At 35.9% G+C, this 12,099-nt stretch overlaps 1 protein-coding gene across 5 annotated transcripts in view; it reads left to right on the forward strand.

Moving 5' to 3' along the window:
• Positions 1-12,099, forward strand: part of PDCD10 (programmed cell death 10) — a 51,292-nt gene that overhangs the window by 7,230 nt on the left and 31,963 nt on the right. For 3 of the 5 annotated variants that reach the window (XM_007972176.3, XM_037988589.2, XM_037988590.2), the window contains 2 exons: positions 2,165-2,237; positions 7,596-7,805. In XM_007972176.3, the coding sequence (XP_007970367.1) occupies positions 7,710-7,805 (96 nt within the window). In that variant the 5' untranslated portion in view covers positions 2,165-2,237; positions 7,596-7,709. The remainder of the gene's footprint in view (positions 1-2,164; positions 2,238-7,595; positions 7,806-12,099) is intronic. The other 2 variants (XM_007972177.3, XM_037988591.2) reach the window with 1 other exon arrangement.

Below are 12,099 nucleotides of genomic sequence, written 5' to 3' on the forward strand. Positions count from 1 at the left end.
TACCTTTAAGCAGAGCGGGCATAAGAACAGTCTGAGGATTTAAGTTTAGTTTGATTTCTAAGGGATTTTAAAGGAAAGCTTTAATTAACGTCATATTGGAGAAATTAAGACAAGGAATAATATTAGCAGAAAGGAAAATAGACATGTACCTCAATTAAACACCGAACAACTATTCAGCTAGGCATCATCATTCATGAACCACTAGATTGAGAACTTTATGGGCAAAAGATAAACATATTCAAGGCAACAAATTTGTTTCCTGTCTCCCAACAAGTATTTTCATTTAAATTTTACTCAGATCAGAATTTACCAAAAATTTAGACATAGGGGTAAAAAATGAGGATTATCAAAACTAAAGAGATGTATATTTTTCCTCCTGAACAAGTTGCTTTGAAGTATCATAAGGAGCCAGTTGTTACTATTTTGTTATTGTTTCCATTTCCCATCAGCTAATTCAGAGGTAATGAGTTCTTTGATTTTGTTGTCAACTTTTGATTATCTTGTATAGATTATAACCTTTTATGAATTATCTCAAGGGCTTTGATCAAATCTTGATTTCAGTCTGCAACCCAACCTGCTTCTGGACCATGGTTTCCTTTAAGTTTACCTATGTACATTTAGAAAAAGTAATTTTAACATTGGCTTGGCAAATAGTTTTAAAATGCCCGGATGACCACATTATTTTATGTAAGCCAAAACTAAGTTTATTTATGCACCCATTTTGGCAAATGGGAGAAAAAATATTTTGAAAATATGCTATGTAGGTGGCCTTTATGACATTGTGATATCAGTGTTTGAGTCTTATTGTGTATGTTATGCAGGGGGAGGACTAGGGTGAGGCAAGAAATGTGCCTAGGGTACAAACTTTGAAGAAGCAGTAACTCTCCAAGTCGTGCAAATCAGAGCAAAATTTTGTGTTCTAGGCATCTAGTTTGCCTCACCCTAGTTGCAGTCGATTCCATGTCAGGTTCCTATAATTTTGGCTAAAATATTAATAACAATATGAATGGAATGGTTATTGTGTGTTAGCTACTGTATTAAATGTCTAATATGCATTTATTACTCTTAACCTGGGGAAGTGAGTACTTCAATATTTCTGATTCTCACTAGTTTAGAAATAGAGATTTACGAAACTGAAATGATAGCATCCAGCTGAGCAAAAATTCAAACTGAGGTTTTTTTCTTCCAATCTGAGCACTATCTCCTGCTGTATACTGTCTATGTGTAGAAAAAGTTACTTCTTATCCATTTTATAAATTTCTGTATTAAACAGTACTCTGGCCAGGCACGGTAACTCATGCCTGTAATCCCAGCACTTTGGGAGACTGAGGTGGGTGGATCACCTGAGGTCAGGAATTTGAAACCAAACTGACCAACATGGTGAAACTCACGTCTCTACTAAAAATACAAAATAGCCAGGCATGGTGACAGGTGCCTATAATTTACCCAGCTACTCGGGAGACTGAGGAAGGAGAATCGCTTGAACGTGGGTGGAGGTACACCACTTCACTACAGCCTGGGCGACAGAGTGAAACTCTGTCCCCCCCCCCCAAAAAAAGAAACAGTATTCTACAAAATATGTAAGTGCATACACTTGACATGATGCAGTTAACTTTTAAGGTGAGTTAGAAGTCTCAGCAGCACCAAGTTGAAGATCCACAAGCTTGTGCTGCTAAGTACCCTAGAGCTGTCAAACATATTAAAGAAGAAACTAAAGCAGAGAGAGGTGAAATGACTTGTTCAGAGACAAAGATAGTTTATAAATGACAGGATCAGAATTTGAGTCCATGCTTTGAGTCTTTAAATGCCTATGCTTTTTCCTTGTATCTTTCTGCACAAATTGTCCATTTGATATTTTTAAAGCATATATATAAACAATACAGTGGTAAAGTGCTATATATACTTATCATTAACAGGAGATTGCTTCTAGATGTCCCTAAGTGTAAAATTATATAATTACTAAACTGACAGTAGTGTATGTTCAGGGAGGTTAAGTTCCACTTAACTTTATTAAGAAAACTGGAAATGGAAGACATTGAATTATAGAAGATGTAATTTGCAGGTCAAGAAGAGAAATGTAGGTATATCCTTAAGATACCAAGCTCATTTTACTCTATAGTAGGATCACTGACTTACCCTATTCCTCTGCCTCCCTTTTTCCTAGCTTTCTCCTCTAAATCTTGGTCTCTTGTTTGGAAGTGACTAACAACGTTTTGGCATGAGAAAATCCTAAAAAGGTATGTGAACTGTGTCAGCAAATGTTAACCCCGCCCAACTGTGTTAAATGGCCAGCCTGTGATCTATACAGTCTTTGTATATTTCCATTTTCTCTAAGAGCTTGATGAGTATGTTTCTTTTGTTTGTTTGTTTGTTTTGAGACGGCATCTTGCTCTGTTGCCTAGGCTGGAGTGCAGTGGCACGATCTCGGCTCACTGCAACCTCTGCCTCCCAGGTTCAAGCAATTCCCTTGCCTCAGCCTCCCAAGTAGCTGGGACTACAGAAGCCCACCAACTAGCCCAGCTAATTTCTGCATTTTTAGTGGAGATGGGGTTTCACCATATTAGCCAGGCTGGTCTTGAACTCCTGACCTCAAGTGATTCACCCGCCTCGGCATCCCAAAGTACTAGGATTACAGGCATGAGTCACCATGCCCAGCTGATGAGTATGTATGTTAAGTTACTGAAAGAAAGCAAGGAATTGTCAGTTATTTGAAACCCTGGGTCAACCAACTCTTGGGGAGGACTTCCTTACTGGAATTTGTAAATAATTTTTAATGATCCGATGCTTAAAAAAAATTTGTCTTAAAAAAATTCCCATGAAATTACTTTGGAAAGTATAGCTGATAACAATAATGAAATCTTACTATCACTGAATTTTGGGTCCAGTGATAATGTGGCTGGGTCCAAGCTTTGTTAATAGAATTAATTTGATTTTTCTGTTTGTTTTTATTTTGCTAGGCATGCTATTTGAAAAGTATTAGCAAGACTGATTCAATTTATAAATTGCCCATCTCTTAACTCATGAATTTGATCATTCAGCAAACATGAAGTGTCTGTTATGTGCCTGCTTTGCTGACTCTAATGTCTCTATTGGGAAGAAGAAACACACTTTGAGAACATAAACACAGGATTCTGCTCACTGCTAGAATGAACACACTTCTCTTAACTGAATGTTCATGCACATTTTGTTGGAGATCCAGCATACATGTCGATCAGTCTTTCCCTTTTTAGAGAGAGAAATTACAGGAATTGTAAGAATTTAGGGCCAACTGAGAGGACTGAGTACTGGATTTTACTAGAGAGAAAAACAAGGAAAGAAGACCTGCCTGCCTACAAACGTTTTAAGTGTAGAATTACTTAAAAAGCTATTTTTCTAACCAAGAAGTGCCTATACCAGTACCAAGAGCTTCTGTTGGTCCACTCCTTTCATTTGGTAGTAAATAGCTTTGGCTCTAGACTTATCTCAAGTCCCAGATGGAGTAAAGTAAGGCAGTTTCAGGAAATACTGATTCTGAGCCCTGAGATACACCCATGTGTAGCTCTTTAAATGAGCAGACTCGAGTTGGTTAGGGAGGGCAGAAACACCAGAAATTTAAGAGTTTGGCAGTGGAATGGCAAATACCTATGTTTTTGGGCTTCTTACTCTAAGCAAGTGATAAATTATCTTTAGCTCAGGAAGATATTTAAAGCTGATTATCTTCTGTTGAAAATTATCAGTGCTAGTTTGAATATTTAAGAAAATGAGTGGGAAATTATAAATGAGAAGATTGCTTATACTCTATGTTAATATCCCGATATCACAATGGGTGTTTTTGAAGAAAAATGTGTTTAAAAGTATGCCTTTTGTCTAAGTTCTTATCAACATTTCTGGTTCTTGGTTTTTATTCTGTGGATGCTAACAGTACACAAAGCTTACTTTGAACTGAAATTTCCCCTCAAAGCAGTACATTTGAAATGTCAGTCATAAAGTTCTTGCTATGGTGCTATCATACCAACATTAAATTTTTATTATTTATTTAATTATGAGCTAGAAGTTGTGACCAGGAGCAAGTCACTACACCCTTTTTGGACTTTAGTTTCTACTGTAGATAGTGGAATGGATGAAATAACTTTTTAATGCATTTTCAGATACGGGATTTGTAGTCAGTGATCTTCAGTTTTCTGTATGTGCATAAACAGCACCTACTTCAGAAAATAATATACCTTAGAGGGCTGAAATTCTGTTAATGTGCTACCCAGCTGCTGGGACGTGCTCACACTCATACTAAAAGGAAGGCACCTTGTCAAAGGGGGCCTCAGACCTCACTCAGCTCAGCTGACCTTTGCTGTTTCCATAGCAGGCTCTTTGTTGCATGGAGTAATTGCAGGTTGTCCTTTGAACTATTTCAAATGAAGAAGCATGTGGAAGGAATGACAAAGGCATATTTTAACTTGAAGTTGAAATTGACAGTAATTCAATATTTAAAAAGTCGTATTGGAATTGATGATTTCTAATCTCATGTAAATGCTACTGAAACTGAGTAGCCCCCATTGTTAATGTGTGTTCTGAAAAGTTGAGTTTTAAATTGGTTCTTATTGGAGCATTTTTCATAAGAACAGTATTAAAAGATGGCATGTATGCCGTAGGCCAGCCACTTATGTAGCCCATGATGTTGCCAAAATACTGTTCTTTTTGTTGACAAATAAGCACTGCTAGTAATGTAAAGTTAGTTTTAGAGAAGAGACTAATTATTAAACACCAGTTTTAAAAATATTGGGCGGATCACGAGGTCAGGAGATCGAGACCATCCTGGCTAACACGGTGAAACCCCTTCTTTACTAAAAAATACAAAAAACTAGCTGGGCGAGGTGGCGGGCGCCTGTAGTCCCAGCTACTTGGGAGGCTGAGGCAGGAGAATGGCATAAACTTGGGAGGAGGAGCTTGCAGTGAGCTGAGATCCGGCCACTGCACTCCAGCCTGGGCGACAGAGGGAGACTCCGTCTCAAAAAAAAAAAGAAAAAAAATTAAATGCCAGTATTTACAAAAGGTAAAAATTAAGTATTCGAGTAGGTTTATTGGGGATAGGTAGGTAGAGATGTCAGCAGTAATTCTGAAAGTGACTCTAGCCACTTACCTTATCCCTTTACCTCTGGCAGCCTCTACATCTGCAGTTATATGCGTATGTGTTCAAAAGAGTAAAACACAAAAGTAATTCCATTGTGCTTACTTTGCTTATAAGTATTTCACCTCCTTTATACCGAGATTCTTGAAAGCTTAGACTCCTTTCTTACCAGCTCACTCTCTTAGCCCCTGCAGGGAATTCTCACCCCAGTATATAAGTACTCTGCTCTTTGAAGGTTATCTCTTTAACCTCATCAAGAAATCAAATGCTTTTTTAAAAGTTACTTTCCATACTCAGTAGCATTTAAAACTTTTGGCTACCTTCTTCTCCTTGAAACTTTTTTTGTGATGCTGGTTTTCTCCAGTTCTCTCATAGCGATATAGCAGCTTGACTTCTCCCTTGTGTGTACATCACAATTGTATGTTTTCTGACTTGCCTTTTATAAAACATGTTTTATGGGGCCAGAGACTGTCTTGTCTTGTTCACTGCTCTATATTTGATATCATACCTCTGTAACCATTGAAATATTTATTAAAGAAATAATTTTTTTTTCTGTCACACAATGAGCTCCTCAAGGTCTATTCTTGGTTTTGTTTTGCCATTTCTTCGTTTTTCATTGATGATACCATGCCTTCTGCTGCTGTCTATATTCTGCATTCATTCTGTCCTTTTCATTTTGACTGATATCACTGCATTTTAGCCGTCCTCCTTTTCTCCAGGTTTTTTTTATTATGAAATTTTCCCAATTTATATTGAAGTGGAGCAGTTTACCAAGTGACATTAAGTAGTTAAATAGGAACAGTAGGGCCACAATTGGTATTTATCTACTTCTTTCTGCTTATGATTTTGGTCTTGTTTATTTCTGACATAGGTACACTAAGTCTCTTAGTTTTCCTTGTTGTTATTCTTCCTCCATTCTCTTCGTCTTGCTATGACCAAAGCCATCTACTTAAATGAGTTATATAATCAGGTAATGGTATTCTCTTTCCCCATAGAATGAAATTTAGGAATTCGCCTTTTGCTCTTTTTGTTCTGTGAAATCATGGAGTAGGTTTCAGGTGAGAAACAGGAAAACTTTGATGTTTAGAACTGTCAGAAATGGGACTAAACAGTTTCCGTAGGTGTTGAGTTCCGTTTCACTGGTAGTGATATGGTAGAATACTAAGCAGCTTTCTAATGGAACAGGTTATTGGAGCTTTTTGAAGCGTCACTGCAGGCCTTTGATTGTATCTTTCAGTCTCGTTAGGTCTTACACATTCTGGCACAGATCAATTTTTAATGATTAGGAACTATATTTCATACCTAGTGGTGCTAAACATACTCTAAGTATGTTTAGTGAATTATAACTTCTGGGTACTTTTCTTGAGTTGATGAGGTGGGGTTCTTTATTTCCACTTCAAATTTGGTTTTGGTATATGACAGTATCAGATCTATATTCAGAGTCCTGGGATCAAGTTTTGGGTCTCTACTTGTGTGATCTTGGGCAAGTTATTTATTATCTTTGAGCCTGCTTTTACACTTGTAAAATTAGAATTGCAGTCTTTTCTAAAGCAGGTTATTATAGGACTAAATGCATGTGCAAAATGTTTTATGCTGTGAAAATGCTTTACAAGTAGTAGAAATTAATCAAAAAAATTGCTTTTTGTTTAATATAGGTGTGTCACTGCTGTTACTCATTCACTTGACGATTAGGATCTGTTTTTTATTTTTTTAACCATAGCAAAGGAAATAAATAGTTATATTCTCTTTAAAAACTAACATATTTCCTTAACATCTCAAGGCAAAATATCTTTTATTGTTGAATTCTTGATTTTAATCCCAAACTACCAACCTCTGTGGGCTTTTCTTCTTTCTCAGTTTTCGTGCCAGATTTGGACAGCAATTTCCATAGTTCTTCTAAATACCAAAAGGTATGACTGGCACAGTTAAGTAGCAGGTATTTTACCAAGTGGATCACATTTGGTAAAATTTTTTTCAATTTTATGTTTGTCTGAAATATTTGATGCTTGGTATATTTGTGTTATTTTCAGGTGACAGAATCAATAAACAAATAGCAAAAAGGTTTTAATACAAATGTTAAAACACCCTAGTTCTTTCTTCTTTATTGATTCTTTAATTTGGTTTTCTGCACACACTTACACATCATGCATTTCCTGATTATAATTTTATATTGTGTATAAATGTTATAAATATGTATCTTATTGATATGGTCTCTTAGATTGTATATGGTGGCATGACATGCATAATTATTCCATGGCGCTTCATGGAGAACTCTCTTGAGTTCAAGTTAAGCAGTGTCTTAAATCACGTTGTTGAGTCTTTGGAGGAAAAGATAAATTTCTTGCCAACTAGATTTGCTTTCACAAGTAGAATATATTAAAAAATAGCTTTTCATAAGGTAGGAAGGAACTGTTTAATTTGGAAAGGAAAATTATTGATATTTGTTGTTTCCCCTTAATATAGTAAATCTCTGTTCTTTCTTCCCTTTCACCAGATCAGTGTGTTTTGTGTCCAATTCTTTTATCACCAAAAAAGAGAAGAAATATTGCAGTGAATGAAGATTCCTCTGCATTTTAGCACTGCTTTTTCAACTGTAGTTGGCTTTTGAATGAGGATGACAATGGAAGAGATGAAGAATGAAGCTGAGACCACATCCATGGTTTCTATGCCCCTCTATGCAGTCATGTATCCTGTGTTTAATGAGGTGAGTTGGGTAAACATTTTCTTGCATGAACTCTGCAATTCTTTAATGCCCGCTTTATTTATTCATCTGCTTGTTCTTTTGTATAAGAAATACTAGCATGAATTAACTCTTATCTGTGTGTTAGGCATTGTATCAGGGCAAAAAAGTAGTGAAAACAAAGCCAAACAGAAATGCGTCTTCCCTCTGGATATTATGCTATAATGGGAAAGAGATATTTAATAAAAGAACACAAATAATTATATGAATGAACAGTGGTGATGAAGTACTATGAAGTTTAAAAGCAGAGTATGTTAAGAAAGAAAATAGATGGGACCTACTCTAGGGGTCAGGACAGGCCTCACTCAAGAAGAAACATATATCCTAAGATCTGAAAGAGATCTAAAAGAGATAAATGTAGTTAGTTGAAGAGTTGGAGGTAAGTCCATTCTAGGTAGCCAGAATAGCAGGCACAAAGATCTGAATAAGATATCGTCAGTGGTGACAAAACTTTTGAAATCGATATTTGGAAGATATCATTGCTTTGTATCTGGAGAAGATGTAGTTGCTTTTTAATTTGAAGAATTGTCTTAGACTTAATATTGATGTATTTTGGTGTTTTCTTTTAAATTAATATTAACATGCTAAGGTATGTAGAGAATTCTGGAACTGAAATTTTCTTGGAGATTATTTAATTCCTTTTCTATAATGGGGAACTAAGGCCTTGATATGTGAAATTATTTTCCTAAAATTACCTGTAACTGAAATCAATATTTCCAGACTTCAGTGGCTTCAGCCTTTTAAAATTTTAATAATTTTTTGCTATTTTATTAATCTAATTTGCCTTTAGTACCATTAAGCTTATTGTTACTGTTATAGTCTATATGCTCTCACCCATTTCCAATGAATTTTCATCTCTCTTTGTAAAATACTTTCATTATAGTAAGATTCTGTATTTCAAAACCATTTTTTTCCACATTATTGGATTTGATTACAGTTGTTGTATTCTATAATCTTAAGTCTTAGGGGCAGTAGAGAGTGATCCATTTACATTCGTTGCCATGAAAGCCACAGACTTAGTTGCCAATTCAGTCAACATTTTAAATTTTTAAACACTGTCTCTCAAGTAATGTTAGGTTTGACAACCATAGAAGAATGGACAAAATGGTGACTTGGGTAAAAATTTATTTCTGTCACATAAAAGATTCTGAAAGCAAGTGGTCCAGGGCTAGTATTATTATGACTCAGTATAAGAAACTCAAGTTCTTATCTTCTGCTCTACCATCCTAGTGTTTGGCTTCCATTGTCAATCAAGGTCACCTCAGCATACAGGATAGCTGCTGAAGAGCCACCCATCACATCCTAAGTTGTTGCCTGGAAGGGGAAAAAGTGGGGCAGAGAGTGGGGTCCTGCTTTTAGCTGAGTTTGCTTCCTTCAAGTAGCCATTTGAAAGGCCTACACAAGCCTTCCACTTAATTTTTTTGTCAAGAACTTAAGTCTAATGACCAAACCTAGCCACAAAGGGGTTGAGAAATTTAGGAGTGTTGTTATCAAGGAAGAAACATCTTTTAGGCCTAGCACGGTGGCTCATGCCTGTAATCCCAGCACTTTGGGAGGCTGAGGCGTGTGGATCACCTGAGCTCAGAAGTTTGAGACCAGCTTCAACATGGAGAAACCCCGTCTCTACCAAAAATACAAAATTAGCCGGGTGTGGTAGTGCATGCCTGTAATCCCAGCTACTCGGGAGGCTGAGGCAGGAGAATCGAATCGCTTGAACTTGGGCGGTGGAGGTTGTGGTGAGCCGAGATCGCGCCATTGCACTCCAGCCTAGGCAACAAAAGCGAAACTCCATCTCAGGAAAAAAAAAAAGCATCTTTTGAAAAACCTCCTGTTACACTGCCACCATGGTAGCATTGGAGACTTTTTAGGTGTGGTTATGTCCATCTTTGGCAGCTGTAGCCAACACCAGTAATTAATTTCACCATTTTTGTTATGATACCCATTCATTTCAAGGAGCTATTGTTAGAAGCAAGTGGCTTTAGTTCTGTTTAGTAAATACTTACTGAATGCCAGCCATTTGTTTGCTGAATACTTCTGTTAGGGTCTAGAGGTGTGAAAAAGGCTGCGTGCATGTTCTCAAGAATCTATTTGGAAATACAGATATTTAAGCAAGTAAATTTTTAAATTATTCTTGCTCTAGAAATTTGATAAGGAGACAGATCCTATAAGCTAGCGAGTAACCTATCTTGGTAACACTTTAATTTGACCTCAGTTACTCCAGGAACCATTATCACAGTTCCACTCAGAGATACTCTCTTTTCATGTCTGTGTTTCTGAGTTGATAAGTTATTGGGCAAAGTTGCGTGGAAGACTTTTCTGTATTTATCTGGTATTTTGAGACTTTGCTTGAATGGAGGGAAATTTACGTTGCATATCTTCAGTTTAATCCTCTAGTGAATGAACATAAATTAGAAAAACTTTTTGTTCTAACAATTTGAGTGGTATTTTTCCTGCATAATTCTCAAATTGAATTTACTGATCTAACATTGACATCATGGTGTCAAGCTTTTAAAAAAATTATTTATGTCGTATTCAAAAGCATGTTCAGAAATATAGGGTTTTAGAAATAGGGATGGTACTTATTAGGGTTTCCTCTTTGATATAGAGATGAAAACTAGGGCTTGAATTGGGAGTGGAGTAAAATATTTATTGTTCCTTCAAATATGAAGTGTTTGGTTAAAAAAGAATGAAATACTGGCATTATTATTTGGTGTTTTAGTTTGTTAACATATAAATAAGATACCTAATCAGTTAAACATCAGTGTTTAACTATAGTTTACCCATGAATTTCTCTATATATTTAATAGGGAAATTATATTTTAGTTTGGCTTTTTCTGTGCTATGCAGATTTAAAAGTGAAAGTAGTTGTCAAATTAATCTGCAAAATTGTACCATAGTAAGGATGACTGTTTTACTCTGAAGCTAAATGATTCACTAAATCTTGTCTACAGTGTATTGTAAGAGTTAAAATGATTACTCCTTCTCACCTTAACTTTAGGTCCATGATAGCTACAATGGTAGTCTAGCAGTCATCTTTTAAAGGATTTCTAGCTAGTAGGACATAAAATTTCCTGGGGAAATTTTAGTACTGTTACTACAGCTTGCAAGCCAGAGTTATTTATGGCATTCTGGAAGCTTGATGTTTGCTAGACTTAATAAAGCTATGCCAGGACAGCTGAAAAGAAGTAGGCTTCTTGTTTAATCAGCTGCTGCGGAGTTCAGAGTCCAAGTTTATTGCATGTGTTGTAAATATACTGTGAAATAGGTCCCCTGATTGCATTATGGAATAATGGATTTCTGGAAACCTCATTTCATGTCATATCAGGTTCTCATGTAACTACTGTTTTGTAGTGATTCTTTGTATATCGGGAGGGAGAGAATGGTGGTTCAGTTCTTGATTCCACGAAAAAATAAGGCTTGTGTTTTCTTTTCCTAAGACCATTTAGAGGAATTGTTTTCTCAAGCAATATATGTTATGTTTTGAAAAATAAACAATTTTGCAACTAAATATGAACTTTAGGTCACCAAAGGTTTATATGTTTGTTTACTAATAAATTACACAAAAGTATGCTTCTGTGTAAGTAATATGTTTCCATTCAGAAGCATCTGAATCAGCTGTTTCTGCCATTTCTTGGCAGATATGGAACTCTTAATTTTTCCTAGTTATCAAGTGAAACCTGGGAATACCTCTCCAACCTTACCTACCTACTTTTTTTTAGTAGATAAAATTTTATTTTTATTATTTTTAAAATTTTTAACATTTTTGTGGGTGCATAGTAGGTGTATGTATTTATGGAGTACGTGAGATACTTTGAAACAGGCATACAATGTGTAATAATCACATCATGGTAAATGGGTTATCCATCCCCTCAAGTATTTATTTTTTATATAACAAGCCATCCAATTATTCTCTTTTAGTTATTTTAAAATGTACAATTAAGTTAGTGTTGACTATTGTAACCCTGTTGTGCTATCAATAGTAGATCTTATTCATTATTTCTATTTTTTAGTACCTATTAACCATCCTCACTTCCGCTCCACCCCCACTATCCTCCTCAGCCACTGGTAACCATCCATCCCTCTCTCTCCATGAGTTTAATTATTTTATTTTTTAGCTTCCACAAGTAAATGAGAACCTGTGAAGTTTGTCTATCTGTGCCTGGCTTATTTCACTTGACAAAAGGACCTTGGTTCCATCCATGTTGTTACAGATGACAGGATCTCATTCTTTTTTATGGCTGAATAGTTAGTTCTCCAT

The sequence above is a fragment of the Chlorocebus sabaeus genome, chromosome 15, assembly GCF_047675955.1.
Source record: "Chlorocebus sabaeus isolate Y175 chromosome 15, mChlSab1.0.hap1, whole genome shotgun sequence".
Classification (NCBI taxonomy): domain Eukaryota; kingdom Metazoa; phylum Chordata; class Mammalia; order Primates; family Cercopithecidae; genus Chlorocebus; species Chlorocebus sabaeus.